This window comes from Brachyistius frenatus, unplaced genomic scaffold (genome assembly GCF_029030835.1).
Source record: "Brachyistius frenatus isolate BFR_SWC_R1_liver_20210118 unplaced genomic scaffold, ASM2903083v1 Contig_30, whole genome shotgun sequence".
NCBI classification, from domain to species: Eukaryota; Metazoa; Chordata; class Actinopteri; family Embiotocidae; genus Brachyistius; species Brachyistius frenatus.
The window spans coordinates 3,161,641-3,176,269 of record NW_027210629.1 but is presented as its reverse complement, the minus strand read 5'-3'; the positions used below and the strand labels follow the sequence as shown (position 1 = coordinate 3,176,269).

The following is a 14,629-nucleotide window of genomic DNA, read 5'->3' as shown; positions in this document are numbered from 1 at the left end:
AAAAAAAACTGGAAACATTTATAGATGTTCATATAGTGCCAAATCATAATTTGTATCATCCCAAAGCACTTCACATAGTTAGGTCAAGTATTTTTGAGAGAAAACCAGCAATAACCTCATCACTCTGACAGAACCAGAAAGGGAAATCTGTTTGTCTGGACTATTTCAATTGTAATTTGTGAATAACTCTGCACCATTTTAATCTTGTGTTTTAAGATTACAAATTTACAGAATTGCACTATATTACATGATGATTAAAGTTACTTTAATTGTGTGGTTTAACACCGAAATGAATTATCAACGGACAGAAAATGATTCAGTCTTGATAATCAATTAATGAATCTTGACAATAAATTAATGAATGTTGATAATAAATTAATTAAGTCATTCATATCTATCGCATATATCTTAATTAAAACTGAATATTTTGTAGATTTAGATTTATGATCAGACAAAGAAAGACATCCGAATGTATCACCTTAAGGTCTGGGAAATACTGATGGGCATGTTTGCCATTTTCTGACAATTTGCAGTCCAAAAAACGAATTTATTAAGCAATACATAATAGTTGCATCCCTAATATGCCATTTCACCACAAAAAAAATATATTAAATCCAAAATGTGGTTGTTGTTAACATCTTCCCATTAACTTCCAATATGATTCCTACATTTATGAAGTGCTCAAATTCACAACAAAATGTGTTGAGGGCCAAAGTAAACACAAACAGATGTTATATATTATGCATAATTATCTGACGTGACAGACTTATTACTGAAAATTACTGTTAAAGTTCAGGTTGACTGTGCTGAGCAAACATGACATTTGTTCACAGGAAATATTTTAAATGGATTTATTCACTTTTCGTCAGGGGGCTAAATTCCTTTATTGGTATGTAACCTGCAGACTCCTTTTCTACAGTCACTGTGTGCAATACATCCTTAAAATTGAATTAAAAATTAAACAATGTTATATGAATTAACAGTTGTTGTTGTTTTTTAGCATCAAACCCGTGATGAGCAAAATGAGAGATGATAAGTCATCAAAACATGGACGACCTAATCAATAAGTCAGATAATAAGAGTGTGACATATCCTTAAACCATCACAAAAAAACATTATAAAAATTGCTGGTGACCTTTTATCTGTTCAGAAACATGTGAACTTAAGAGAAATAGTCAAAATGAGGATTCCTTTTAACAGGATAAAAGGGCTAACGTGGCAGTGTATTCAACAATCTTCAGGAGTATTGTTAATTTGAGCAAATTCAACCATTGCATTTCATTCATTGAGATACTTTATTCCTGTCTAACTCATCTCACTTGTCTGTTAACAATACTAAAAGAAACTCTTTTTTTTCTCTACTAGGTCTTAAAAACGTAGCATTCAGACACGTGCGGGTTGAAATGTGAAGTCAGTGTATTTGTATATACAAACGTGCGTTCACACAATGAAAGGAAGAACAAAAAAATGTGCTTAACCTGCAGTTTTAGAACCTCACACAACAGCAGCAAAAATGAGTGTCAGCAGTAAAGTGAGAGAAACACTGAGACAGTCCGATATAAGCGTGGAGCCGGATGAAGGCACATGATGGCATTATTTGTTTCTGTGAGCAAACTCAACACATTGTTAGAATATAAGATAGTATGAGGAATAGCCAGGATCTGGCATTTGTGAAAGCAGTTAGGCTCACACTTAGAAAGTGGCCCTGTAAACTCACAATCAGACTAAATAACACAAAGGATGAAAAATGGGAACAACAAGTTAAAGTAATAAGTTGTGAGTGTGAGGAAAATAATAGCATAAGAATTTAAACATGAAATATTAACTTCAAAAACTTACAATGAGCTAGAATTACCAACTGCAGCTGAAGGCAAATGACATTTTAATGAGTATTTCATACAACCCTCAGCCTGCAAGCTAAAGAGTTGCCTCATTTGTGGAATAACAGAGCGTAGGATATAGATGGCAAGGACGTTTTATGACTGAAAACATTTACCCTATCAACAGAGAGAGCGAAAAAAGAGCAAATAAAGCCATAAAAGATTATAATAGAAACATTACAATAGAAACACAAAGACTAAAAGAGAGAGAGAGAGACAGCACAGCAGCAGACTTAGGCTTCTAATATTACTGACTTCACGCAATATAAAGACTAAAAGTGACTCTTCAATATTTGTCTAGATTTTATGATTTACAAAAAAAAAAAAAAAAAAAAAAAAAACACTTAAATCCACTTCATTACGACACCTGATTGCACTGATTTTTCAAGCTGGTACTTCTTTGGTAGATGCACTGTATGATTTAGATTTATTTTTTTTTGCAACCAGGCTTACTCTATAACTGGTTTTCTTTTTGTACAACAAAATGGTACCATTTCTTTCAGGACCGCATTTTTTTACAGTTCTGAAGTCTTTGAGTCTTGCAGATATTGAGACATTTTTTAATTAAAAGTTATTTTATGGTTGTTTTATTTGCGTATACAGTATTTCACTTGACAGTGAAATTTAACCAGCAATTAGCTTAACTGCATGCTAAGTAGTACCTGAGAGGTTGAAAGCCTGAAACCATTACCCCTAAAGCAGTGAATTAAAGCATTTGCTTTTATTCAAGTGAATGAATGGGCAACGGGGTGACAGTCCTTTCTACTTCCAGTATCAAACCATACCCTGGAGATTTCTCAGTTTAAAAAGCACAAGCCAAAAAGATGTTTCCTAAAATAAAAAGTCAGCTGTACTTTTCAAAAGCTTTTTTTTTTTTTAAAACACTTACTCACCAGTAACAGTTTTCAACAATTATGCTCTCAAACTTTTACTGGTATTCTTTCACCAAACAGGAAGTAGACAGAATCTAGAGCTGCAGTTCAAAGGACCACGGAATTTTGTAAAAAGGATTCCATTAACGTTGAGCCATGGGGAAACCAAAGCCCTATCCAGGCAACAGCCTGAAGATTTTTCTAAACCAGATTTAAACTAAATTGAATGAACAGTTTCAGGGAGTTGGACTTTCTTCCCACTAAGAGTGGGAGAAGAGCTCACACAGAACTTTTGACTCTTTGAACTGAGACAAGGCTTAAGGCACTTTCAATCATCACGGCCATCCATATTTTTGCATGCTGTGATTGGAGTCATTTTCAACTCAAAGCACAAACAGAGAAATATCAGCTTCTCCAAAATATGAGCGCTTCTATGGCACACACAGCTGAAATAACTCAAAGCTCACCATCACTTCCATATTCTGTTGTGGCTCTTGAAATCCATGGACTGTCAACTTGCGAAGCACTGAGAGGGGCAGACAGAAAAAAATTTAAATTAGTATGCTGGTTTGCCGCTAACTGCAAATTAACTACAAAGTCCGCTCTCATAATTAGTGTTTCACATAGGAACGGCACACATGAATATTCCCATAAATTCACAACTTACCCGCTTAATTACATTTTTGGCATTAGGTAGAATTATGTGATGAATATAACCTTATGAACTATGCAGTCAGTCATTTAAGACCATGATTTACATACCATTTTGTATTAACAGATCCCCGCAGCTCTTTGCATGCGAATGCAATTTCTTGTGAGCTTACGGGAATGTTTGAGTTATGCGTGTGTGCAAATGTTGCTACCTTTAAGGGAGAGCAGCGTCCTCTCCAATGAGCCGAGGGCTGCAGCCTCATCTCTGGCGTAGTTCTGCTGGAGGAAACAGTCGGTGTGATGGCTCCACAGGGAGCATGCGAAGCTGTAAATGCCTGACGCCAGCTGCCAACATACACAGGAGTACAAACATGTCAGTCACGAACAGACAACGTTATTCAGGACCTGAACAGGCATTTGAGGTCATTCACAAATGTATCAGCACACCACGTTTATATGCATGGAAAAAGCACCTATAACATCAGACACTCGCAGACGCTGATGTTGATGCAAATATGAAAGCACTTTAACATAATACACTAAAACAAACAGGGAGCAGAGAGGGACATCCGAGTCAGGTCTAATCCAGCACTTAATGGACTTCCATTCACAGTCACTGCCATAACATCATTTGGGCCCAAACCAATCATGTTTTTGTTTTTTTTCTTCATGACGGCATTCTCTTGTCGAAGCAAAATAAGAACATCAAAGGAAGACAAAAATACTCTCAGTTCCATCAAGGCAAAGTCTATAGTCCAGCCCAGTAGCTTAGAAAATATAACAAATCTGCTATGGCAAAATAATGAGCTTTAATTTACGCTTCAGTGGTGTTTTTATAAAAAGTAACAGAACAAAATCTGAATAACTATTCAAACATCGTGACTCAATACGAAGGCATTTCAGTGTTTTGGTCCTGAAGGAAAACAACACGCCCAGATATCCTGTTAAATGTGACGATTAAATGAAGGCTTACAACTTGATGAAGGTAAAAGAATGATAACACCACGTCTCAAACAAAGCAACTGATCATCTCTTTGTCAGAGGAACTCTGCGCTGTGGAAGAGTCAAGTCAGAAAAATGCGAGAAGCGGTGGTTAAGCTGGAAACGTGTGCCTGCTGAAAGAGAAATCCCTACTTTGACAGCACAGCATTGGCTTTGATATATTCTTTACAGAAAATGCAAGATTGGCAAGTTTCTTATTTGGACAGATTTCTCTGGAGCTTGCCACTTTCCATTCCCCAGATCCCAGACTAATCCAACGCATGGAACCTAAAAGTGATGAGCCAAGTTCAGCAAACAATCTCATATTCTTTACTTGGCTTCCTCACTCTTGGTGTTGTGTTTTCACTCGTCTGTCTTAAAGTGTTTTATCGGATCCAAGTTCTGCATTCTGGTCAGAAACAGCTCTGACTGCGCAATAAGATATGTCTGCAAATTATATAATTTTCCAAATCCTACAAGCCCTTACAAAAATGTCTTTGCATTTTAACCACCCAGTGATCCTGGACAAGATGTACTCTGTCTACCGGTGAAACTTCTGGTTTAGTTGTCCTCCCTCCGTTTCTTCCACCGTCAGACAAAAGTTCAGCTCCTTATCCATCATTGTGACTCACACCTGTCCCGTGTGTGCAGGACAACAGTATTTACATTGTCCATTTCTGACCTGCAAAACAACTGAAAAGCCTTTATGCAGTGCCACAAGTCTGCCATTTGTCAAATTTATGAATTAACTTTCACTTTACTGATAATCCTCTCATACCACACTTGCAAACTTAACAGAGTTATAACATAATCCAATGAAATGAACATATTATTTCAATATATAATGAATGGAGTCCCACTGTCTTTTAATGGTGAAACAAATAGGTCAAATTATAATCATCATCCAACCAAACTGCAGTAAGCAACACATTTCTTTGTATGACTTCATAAAACAATATTGTCAGAGTATTCAGAAACCTGTTTAAGAAAGCTGAAACAGAGTACATGGACATCTTCACAGTAAATTCCCCTACTTTCCCCTACCAACCGAAAAGTAACCAAGTAAACAGGGCTGATTGGTTTTATCTAAGAAAAATGAAAATGTATAAGAGTCGTGAACCAGCTACAGTGCCAAGATACGACATTGGACAATTCTGAACTTCAACATAAGACACAACATAAAAAGGTCATACTGCACAACAAGTCCCCCTGGAAATACCATCTTGTACATTCAATGAGCATTGAAGTGTTTATTCCAATTAGAAAAGTGATGAACCAACCAATGTTATCTGCTGTTTGCCAGCAAGAATAAAAGAGATAATCACACAAGCGTATGACAGAGTAACATTAAAAAGACTTCATCAGCATGGCTAAAAGTGAGGCTTTTCAAAGTTTGGTTTAATTCTTTGAGGCCCACTAAAATCTCTATTATGATCTGTCATCATAATCAGCAGCATTGACTGCAAAGAGGAGAGAACTGGGGGGGAAAAAAAATTATTGAAACAAAACTACTACTCAAACAAACTAATGGGGTTCCATGACAACAGATTACATCGCCATAACAAACAACTTCATAACAGACAGCTTCAATCCATTCTAATGATAACCACGCTGTTAGAAGCCATTGGTTATTTACATAGCTGCCGACCGGTGATTTGGGAAACATCTGAATTCCAAATAATGATTTTGGGGAATTTTTGCCGAATTATTCGAGAGAATTGCAACACATTTAAGAATCAACTATTTTTCTGTGTGTTTGAAAGGCTCTGCAGTTGCAAGACGTATGCGTGTATGTATGTCACTGATTTCTTTTCAAACACAGATAAAGACAACAGAGAGAAAAATGTCAATAAAAGCAAACGATTTCCACCATCTGCAAGCTGATTCCTTATTCAAGCTGACACCAAAGCCACCCAAGAACAGTGCAGTTCATTTCATTTGACAATCTGTTAATGATTACCCATCTTGTAGGATATCGCCCCTCTATTGCTATTCAGAAGGACAAAGACAAAGCCATATCATATATATAAACAGTCCTCAAGCTCAGGTCTTCTAACCAGAGGCTTGAGAGCTTGTAGATTCAGCACAATATCTTAGCACTGTCCTTCAGACAGGCTTTCTTGACATCACTACTTCCTCTATCTGCCGATCTAATGGAGAGGCATGGTCTTGAACAACATTTTCTCTTCCACCTCATCACCCTCTGTATTGTGTTGCCTGAGGCTCTCTCGTAGCGGTTTGTCCCAAGGGGCCATCTTCCTGATATTTTCATGGATGGTCCTTGTTTCATCCTGGATAGTGGCTCTAAAACTCACTATTCCTCATCCTCCCACTTTTCGTAGGTCAGTAGATTTAGTTCATTTAAACATCAGATTGGGAACAAATTTGATCTCGGCTACATTGGCCGTGGCATGATTGTTTCTCTTTTTCACCCTAACAATCTAGGGGTGGCTCAGGGTGGTGCGGTAGTTCTGTGGACGGATATATCTTCTTGATGAAAGAGGACAGTGGAGAAAGTACTGTCTGGTTGGAGCTGACAAAAGGGCTACAGTAACTCAGATAACCACTCTTGACAACAGTGATGAGCAGAAAAATGCCTCAGAATGCACAACATGTCCAAGCTTGGGTCCCAACAACAGCAGAAGACCATGCCGGGTTCCACTTCTGTCAGCCAAGAACAGATGTGTAAGGCTGCAGCGAGCGCAGGCTCACCAAAACAAGGCAGTGAAGACTAGAAAAATGTAGCCCTGCCTGGTCTGATCAATCTTAATTTCTGTTGAATGATGGTGGGCCAAGAGTTAGGCATCAACAGCAGGGATCAGTAGACTCAACCTGCCTTGTGTTAACACGCCAGGCTGCTGGTGTAGTAATGTTGTCTAGGTCTTCATACTAATGGTCATTGTGTTAATGCCTCAACCAGTCAAACTGGTTTTATGAAAATGAAAGTAAATTCAGTGGACTTCTATGTCCTCTTTAGTCACCAGATCTGATACTAGTAGATCACCTTGGGGATGTTTTGGGTAGAAACGAAGATTCGCAGTATTCAGCTGACAAATCAGCAAGAAGCATGTGCATATCATGTCCACATGGAGTAGAATCTCAAAGGAATGTTTCAAACATCTTGAGGAATCGATAGGGTTGGGGGGGGGGGTTTCTCAACCTCAGGGTCCTCAACATTAAGGCCTAGGAGTTTGAGTGTCTTCTCTTGTCCCGTAACTGCATTATTCTTGATGGAGACCACAGATATTGCACCTTGGGTCCTGTCAGATGTGGTAGACTCCTGACTGGTACGGATCTGGTGCTTATGGCCTGTCAACCTGCCATGGTTGGGACCTCAGCACTGTCCTTCTCTAGCCACGGGTAAGATTTCTTGACATCAGCCCTTTCATCTATGGAGGGACTTTATATTTCATAAAAGATTCTCTTCCTCCCCACCACCGTCTGTTCTCTGCAGCCTGAGGCATTCAATTAGCAGTTAATCCCGGGGGTGCCAGCTACCTGATGTATTCATGGATGCTGCTGGTTTTATCCCAGAGAGTGTCTCTGACACTCTCCCTCCGTCTTTGCTTGCTCGTAGAGTCTTCAGGTAATGGACTTTGGGGGGAACCCTCCATTCATTGTGAGTTTTCCTGTCAAAGCTAGCATTACTTTGCTAAATTCATTTCTGTCTAAATAAAAATAAGTGAAAGCCACTATGAAGCTACACTTTGTTCCAAAGTCACACAGTTTTCTCAGGTAATTCAGTCAACATAATCAGGTGTGGGATTTGTGGCGGTGAACCGAGTGTTCTCACAAGGCAGAGATAGTATTGACAGATGTGGATGATGAATAACAAACACTGAAAATACATATAGCTCCAGAAACTGATGTCACTGAAGTGTCCAAATTATTGAATATGTCCTGTGATCGGACTTCACATTAGAAAACGCTTTAACTCGAGGGGTGAATCATACTACGGAATTGAAATTTAAATGTGGCACACTGGCCACTGAGCCAGCTGTATTTTTTAAACGGATGAGGGAGACCTGCAGGGTCCTTTCAGCGTCAAAGTAATCAGGGCATCCTTTAAAACCTGCCATGTTTAATGGGGCTCAGACTGCCTTTGATTTTCGTATTGCCTTAGGACATAAATCTTGCCACAGAGGATGCTTCTGCTTGACATCTAACTATGTGGTCTCAGTCAGCACTTCTCATGTCCACTGGTCTGCTGCTTTCACTGTTTTTCTCCCTCTATCTTCATTGTTGGTCTGTTTGATAATCTCATTCCCTGAAACCTGTTTTCAATTGTTTTTATTTTTAGTTACTTTCTTTAAAAAAAAAAAAATTTAAAAAACATTTGATCTAGTTCATTCCTGTTGTAAATAAACGCTCACAAGCACTTCTCCCTCAATCTTACTCATAAAAACACACAATAAGCAAGAAAAACAATTCTCCTACCAACCAAGCCACTCGTGCTTGAATCACACAGTAAAACATACTTGCACAGAAAATGTGGTTGCTGGAAGTTTGACATTTCTCTTACATCAGCTAAACAGCATCTCCTACAGACAAAATTTGAAACTGAAAATAATGCAACTCTCAAGATTATCTTACTATTCATCTATTCATTTTCAAATGTTTTGCAGTAAAAACAGAAGAAAAAGGTACATGACAGAGTCAGAGGGCAGGGCACATAGAAAGAAAGAAAATGGCAAACAACAAAAGCAGCAGAGTTCAGGAGACAGAGTTCAAGTTTTGTTTTTCTTAACTTGTTCACCTAAAGTAACCTCATATTCGAGGGTACACAGCTACTGCATCAAGTGAAGAGAACAAATAAAGCCATAGAAGGATAGAGAGTGACCCACATGCTACAGAGACTAACTGAGAAATAGCTAGTGGTTGGTGCGAGACTGGATCGCCCAGAGAGGCACGCTCTGCACTTCATGCTGTGATAATTTGTTGCGAAGTGTACACTGCCGTGATTGGTTGTCCCACAGTCAATCAACTGGGCCCTCACCCCAACACTCCCACAACATAACAACCAGTAACAGGAAGAGCATCTCTCCCGCTGATCCAACCCAGCACCGGCCGTGGCTAACACTGTGAACTTACATCCTGGAAAAGCCGCCTGTCCTGCGCCAGACGTTTCGATGCGAGGGTTTTGGTGACATGGTAGAAGGTTAGCAGCGCTCTGTGCTGCTGCAGGCCATCCTGACCCTTCACGGACTCGAGCAGAATTGGGATGAGCTCCGGCCATTGCCTGGGGCAGTCCAGACGGGCCACCTTGGCTATCAGTACTGCGATCTGAGTTGCTATCTGTTGGAAAAACAGAGAGAAAACGATGACCAGAGGCAAAGCATAAACACAGCAGAAGGTGGTTATGCCAAAGCAAACTTGATGGGAATTTGACTGTATCAAAAACATCTCAAATCTCTTACACTTCCATCTTTTTCTCTTTAAAATGAGTAATGTGGACAAATACATTTGACATGAGAACTATCATAAAAAGCAAAGAATACATACTATGCTGCATGTCTCCTCTGTTACAGAGGAATCAGCCCCATGGATTAAGTTCATATTTAAAATCAGTGGCTCATGTGACCTTGTCAAAGCTTCACTTGTCTTAATATTTCATGGCACACCAGCTGAGCAATTACAATTAAAGTCTGCCCATTTCTTCAAAAGACTTGAAGTAAGACATCCAATCATTAAAGATAAACGTGAGGTCAAATGTCCAGATTGTAAAGGACACTTCATGCCTCAGCACTCAGTGGGCAGAAATGATGGAAGCTCCTGCTACTAATTCAACACACCAAAAATATTTGTTTTTTCATATTATAAATCTGCTCAGTTTGATTTGATACGTCAAAGATCTTGTCAAAAAGTAACTTTCCAAAGTTCTATAGTAAACATAGGATTAGCAAAAACATCCAGCTGAATCAATAGATGCAGTTTATTTGTAGCCATGTGCTGGAGAAAAGTCAAAGGTTTGATGAAGGTGTTGATTTAAGTCTATGGTGCTTTTGGAGGCTGCAGTTTGCAGTTATGTTTAACTGCATCGTGGTATATTGCTATTATTATAGTGTTTCCAATATATTGTGCACCCAATTTCCCGTATATAGGTAGTAAAGTGAATATTTGGTCAGACCTAATATTTTTTGTGATGGAAGTTTTATCGATTTAGCTCCCGAATAAATTATTCAAGCCATTTCGAACCCATTATTGTTTTCCAATAGTACAAAAAAATGGGTTAGAAGGAATAGAAATGTTGCCTGTTGAACAACTTCAATAAATAATCAATGAGCACGGAAATGTAATTTTCAACTACCAGTAAGTCATTTGGTTTTCTAAGAAAGCTAAGCGAGGTCACAACATTTACTTGGATTATAGAATTTATAAATGTAAACTGACCACAAAACAATGGAACACTCACTCTCACGAACACACACAACCCCTCGTTGAGATCTGATTCAACAAGGAAAAGTTGTGACTGGTGAGACATAGTGTTTAAATGGCATTCATTGCTTTCCATATGGACCCTATCAGTCCTGACATTAGAGAGCTGTCCCTCAGGGACGTACAACCTGCAGAAATCAGGATGGATGGCCACTTTCCAAGCCCCCTCAGACAGATGTATTACACAAACCTTGATTCCCGAGTTATTTGTTTGATGCAGGATTACCGTGAGAGCAAAAAAAAAAAAAAAAAGGCTCATCAAAAAACACCCCGACAATTGAATGAAGTCTCGATATGCACAATTATATTTTGTATTTCAGCATTCTTTCAAATCTCATGTTATGGAACATTTCCTTACGGCAGACTGTAACATGTCGCACAATGGTGTGATGCATTTAGTCAGTTTCCTTGTACATTATATGGTTTTTGTATGCAGTAATCTTAATCAAAATCCATTTCGTTGTAATCAATACATGATGAATGGGGCACCTTTCCCCACTAACCTGATTGACAGGCTCATTGAAGTTTGTGATGAGTCCAGCGCGCAATGACGTCTTCTCCTCCTCTGATAACGCACTGTGAACAAACCAATCAGAAGATGTTCAGAGGAGGTAAGGAGGCCAGGAGAGGTCAAAAGATGAAAGAGAGCGGTACAAATGTTACTTGAAGACAAAGAGACACACTATGAAACAAAGGATGATGCCGCTCAGGAACCTCCTTTAACTGAATAGATTATGGACCAAACATTATTGGTGCTAATGGAGTTAGAGACAGTTTATTTACTGATGCACCTCACAGTGCACAATTATTGAATTCATTAGAATTACACACACACAGAGAGAGAGAGAGAGAGAGAGAGAGGCAAACATATGGATGGAACAACATGCATATAAATTCTTCACTAAAACGAGGGCCAAGTTTTAAGCCCGGGACGTTTAGCTGAGGGCGAATTAATGAGCCGGGTGCCAGCCGCTCGGGCGTTGTTGAACGCAGCACGTATGTTAACACCATGTCTGCACAGAAAGCGTTGTGTGATCGTCACGTTTGTAGCAGCAGCAAGTTCTCGGTCTGCGTAGCTAGACAGGAGGCATTAAGGTCGTGCTGAGCGTAGTTATGGAAAAGCTCAAAGCCAAATAATGACAACGACAGCAGTTAAGCGTGTAAAACATAGAAACATAGACTTCAAGACAAAAAATAAGCTTCAGGTCGTGGCTGCGAGCATAAAGTGCGTGTGACACGCGAGCTGTGAGATAAACAATTTAAAAATGCACCTAAAACACTCTCTGTGTAGACGCAATGTAAAAGACCCATTATAATCTCATTTCAGATTCCAGACATGCAAACCACAGACGTTCACAGATGATGAAGTTTTGAATATGTCATCACTTCGTCTACTTGTTATAGGATTTCTTAAATAAAACGGTTAGTTAGTAAACTTTGGATTAACCTCCCTTTGTCCTCCAACTCAGATCTCGTAGTCTGCAACGTGACTTTGTTTGTACAAAATAGTGACAATGTGAATATGTCCAAAAATATGTTTTATTATAATCTACCGTGTACTGTCTATTTAAACTGCTACTGAATCTAGGCAGAGCGAGAGTGTTTGATGTGAACACGAGTGAGGAATGAATCATGCTGCAAAAAGAAGACATAATGCTGGGAGACACATTACTAGGAGGGAGAGTGTGAATTAGTCAAACAAGATTTGTGACACAAACATATTTTGGCAATGTGGGAAGCTTTAAAGATATAAAGAATTAAATTAAAGGGATACTAACAGAAGGGCAAAACTGTAGGCAAAATTTTCCAGAAATTCTGGTGTAAAAAAAAAAAAGAAGAAGAACAATAAAGCAATTTAGAATGCACAGAGATTACCTCTGCCCAGAAGGAGAAACACTCCACATCAAATACTGAAGAAATCTTTCGTTCAAAAGTTTCTCCTGCACTTCAATTTCCACTTCTTGCTGCGACAAGCCATTTTTGGCCATAAAAACCAACATGCATGTAGTCACTCAATCAGTGGGTAGAACTACCTCATTTGGTCTTCTTCAACTACAGAAAATTCTTATGGTGTTGCTTCTATTTTTTCTGCAGTAAATTACTTGGGATTCTTAATTTCAATTTGTACATATATTACTTTTGCAATGACGCCTCTTCATTTGATACTAATTATAATTATTAATATTAATTATAAGACAAAAAAACTACTTTGAAATTTTCTCAAAGAAAAGACAGCAGCAAACAGGAATGAATGCAGTTGTCAGGAATTTGACAGAATTATGCAAATGCATGCATTCAGCACTGAGCTTATATAAACTTGTGTTGTTTTGTAAGCTTGTGTAGGCCGATGAGTTTGTACAGTATGTTTGACACAATAACAGAAACATACTTGATCGTCAAAGTATGACAACATATTTTCATAACCGACCGCTTTTAAGTTGGGGAGACGCCTCACATTAGTCAAAATCCTGTGTGTGCTTAATATAAATTATATAAAATGTTGATGAAATACAATTTCAACAACTCCTCAAAACGCACCAAAAATGTTCAGTTAAATCAAAATGTCTCCCAGAAACAAGTGCAAATGGCCTTCCTGCATATACCGTTCACAAATGTCTTCTTGGTTGCTCAGTAGTTGTTCTGGCTGCATAAGAGCAGGAGTTTTCAAAGTCTGACACGTCATTATATAAAAGTATGGTAAATAATACAAACAGCACATAATCCACACTGAAACAATGAGCAAATAAAGTCATACATTTGTATTTCTCTCAGTCTTTTTTTTATATATACATACATATATATATATATATATATATATATATATATATACATATATATATAATCTTTCACTTTTGTTGAGGCAGCTTTAAGTTTTTATGTTGTCAGTTCCTGCAACAGTCTCTCTGAATTCTCATCTTTGCCTCCGCATCTCAGAGCAGCTGAAAGCTTTATTTGTTTAAAAAGCTTTTTGATTAGAAAGTTTAAAGGGCATTATTCACTGCATTAAAAATGATTTATATTTTGAAATGTGAATTTTTGTTTTGTTTTGTTTTGTTTTTCATTACATTTGATTTCTCTTTTGTTTTGGAGAATTTGCATTACTGTTACATTTGTACTCTTTTAATCATCATATCAATTAAGAGCACTTTGAAACGCAGTAAGCTGTATGACAGGTGCTACACAAACAAAGCATGACTGATACTATATTGAAAATAAACTCCTACTTCCAACATCACAGACAAATCGCTGGCTCAAGTGATATTACAAAAATGGCATGACAGGATGTTTTTCCAAGTTGTGAAAAAGCAAATTCGGCCAAAAGGGCTGTTTATCAATATCTATTTTTACTCTGTGAGCTCGTTCTCTCTGAAGTAGAGATGTGATGGTGCACTGATTACTAATTTAACTTTTACCTTCACAGCAGGGAATATCTTAAGACCTTATTTGACTTAAATTTGACAAGCTACTCAGAGAAAAAGTTAAAAAAAATAAAATAAAAAAAATAAAAAAGATATGTTAAAAATGGACCTTAAAATTCAACATGCATTTCACTAGGTGTTTTGTTTTTATGTCTATAATCACGCAAAAATACGACTAACTCAGCTGCAGCACATTACTCTAAATCACTGTAAATAATTATAAAATAAAATGCCATGTAATGTGGTCTACGCTTCTTATAATGACACCAAATGCATTGTGCTGTGTCACGCACCAGGCGTCCAAGCTCCTGGTTCAATGGCAATGGTTTAAATGGAAGCACATAAATAAGCCAGGGACCAAAACCCTTGCACAGCACTCCAGCAAATTAAA

General features: G+C 38.1%; 1 protein-coding gene across 2 annotated transcripts in view; it reads right to left on the bottom strand.

The window, feature by feature from the left end:
• Positions 1-14,629, bottom strand: part of ipo11 (importin 11) — a 111,935-nt gene that overhangs the window by 91,465 nt on the left and 5,841 nt on the right. For both annotated transcript variants that reach the window (XR_011310944.1, XM_069699552.1), the window contains exons 4-7: positions 11,323-11,395; positions 9,476-9,679; positions 3,616-3,748; positions 3,220-3,278 (exon numbers count right to left, since the gene is read on the bottom strand). Coding sequence is in view for 1 of the 2 variants with exons in the window: in XM_069699552.1 (XP_069555653.1) it covers positions 3,220-3,278; positions 3,616-3,748; positions 9,476-9,679; positions 11,323-11,395 (469 nt within the window). In the remaining variant the exon portion in view is untranslated. The remainder of the gene's footprint in view (positions 1-3,219; positions 3,279-3,615; positions 3,749-9,475; positions 9,680-11,322; positions 11,396-14,629) is intronic.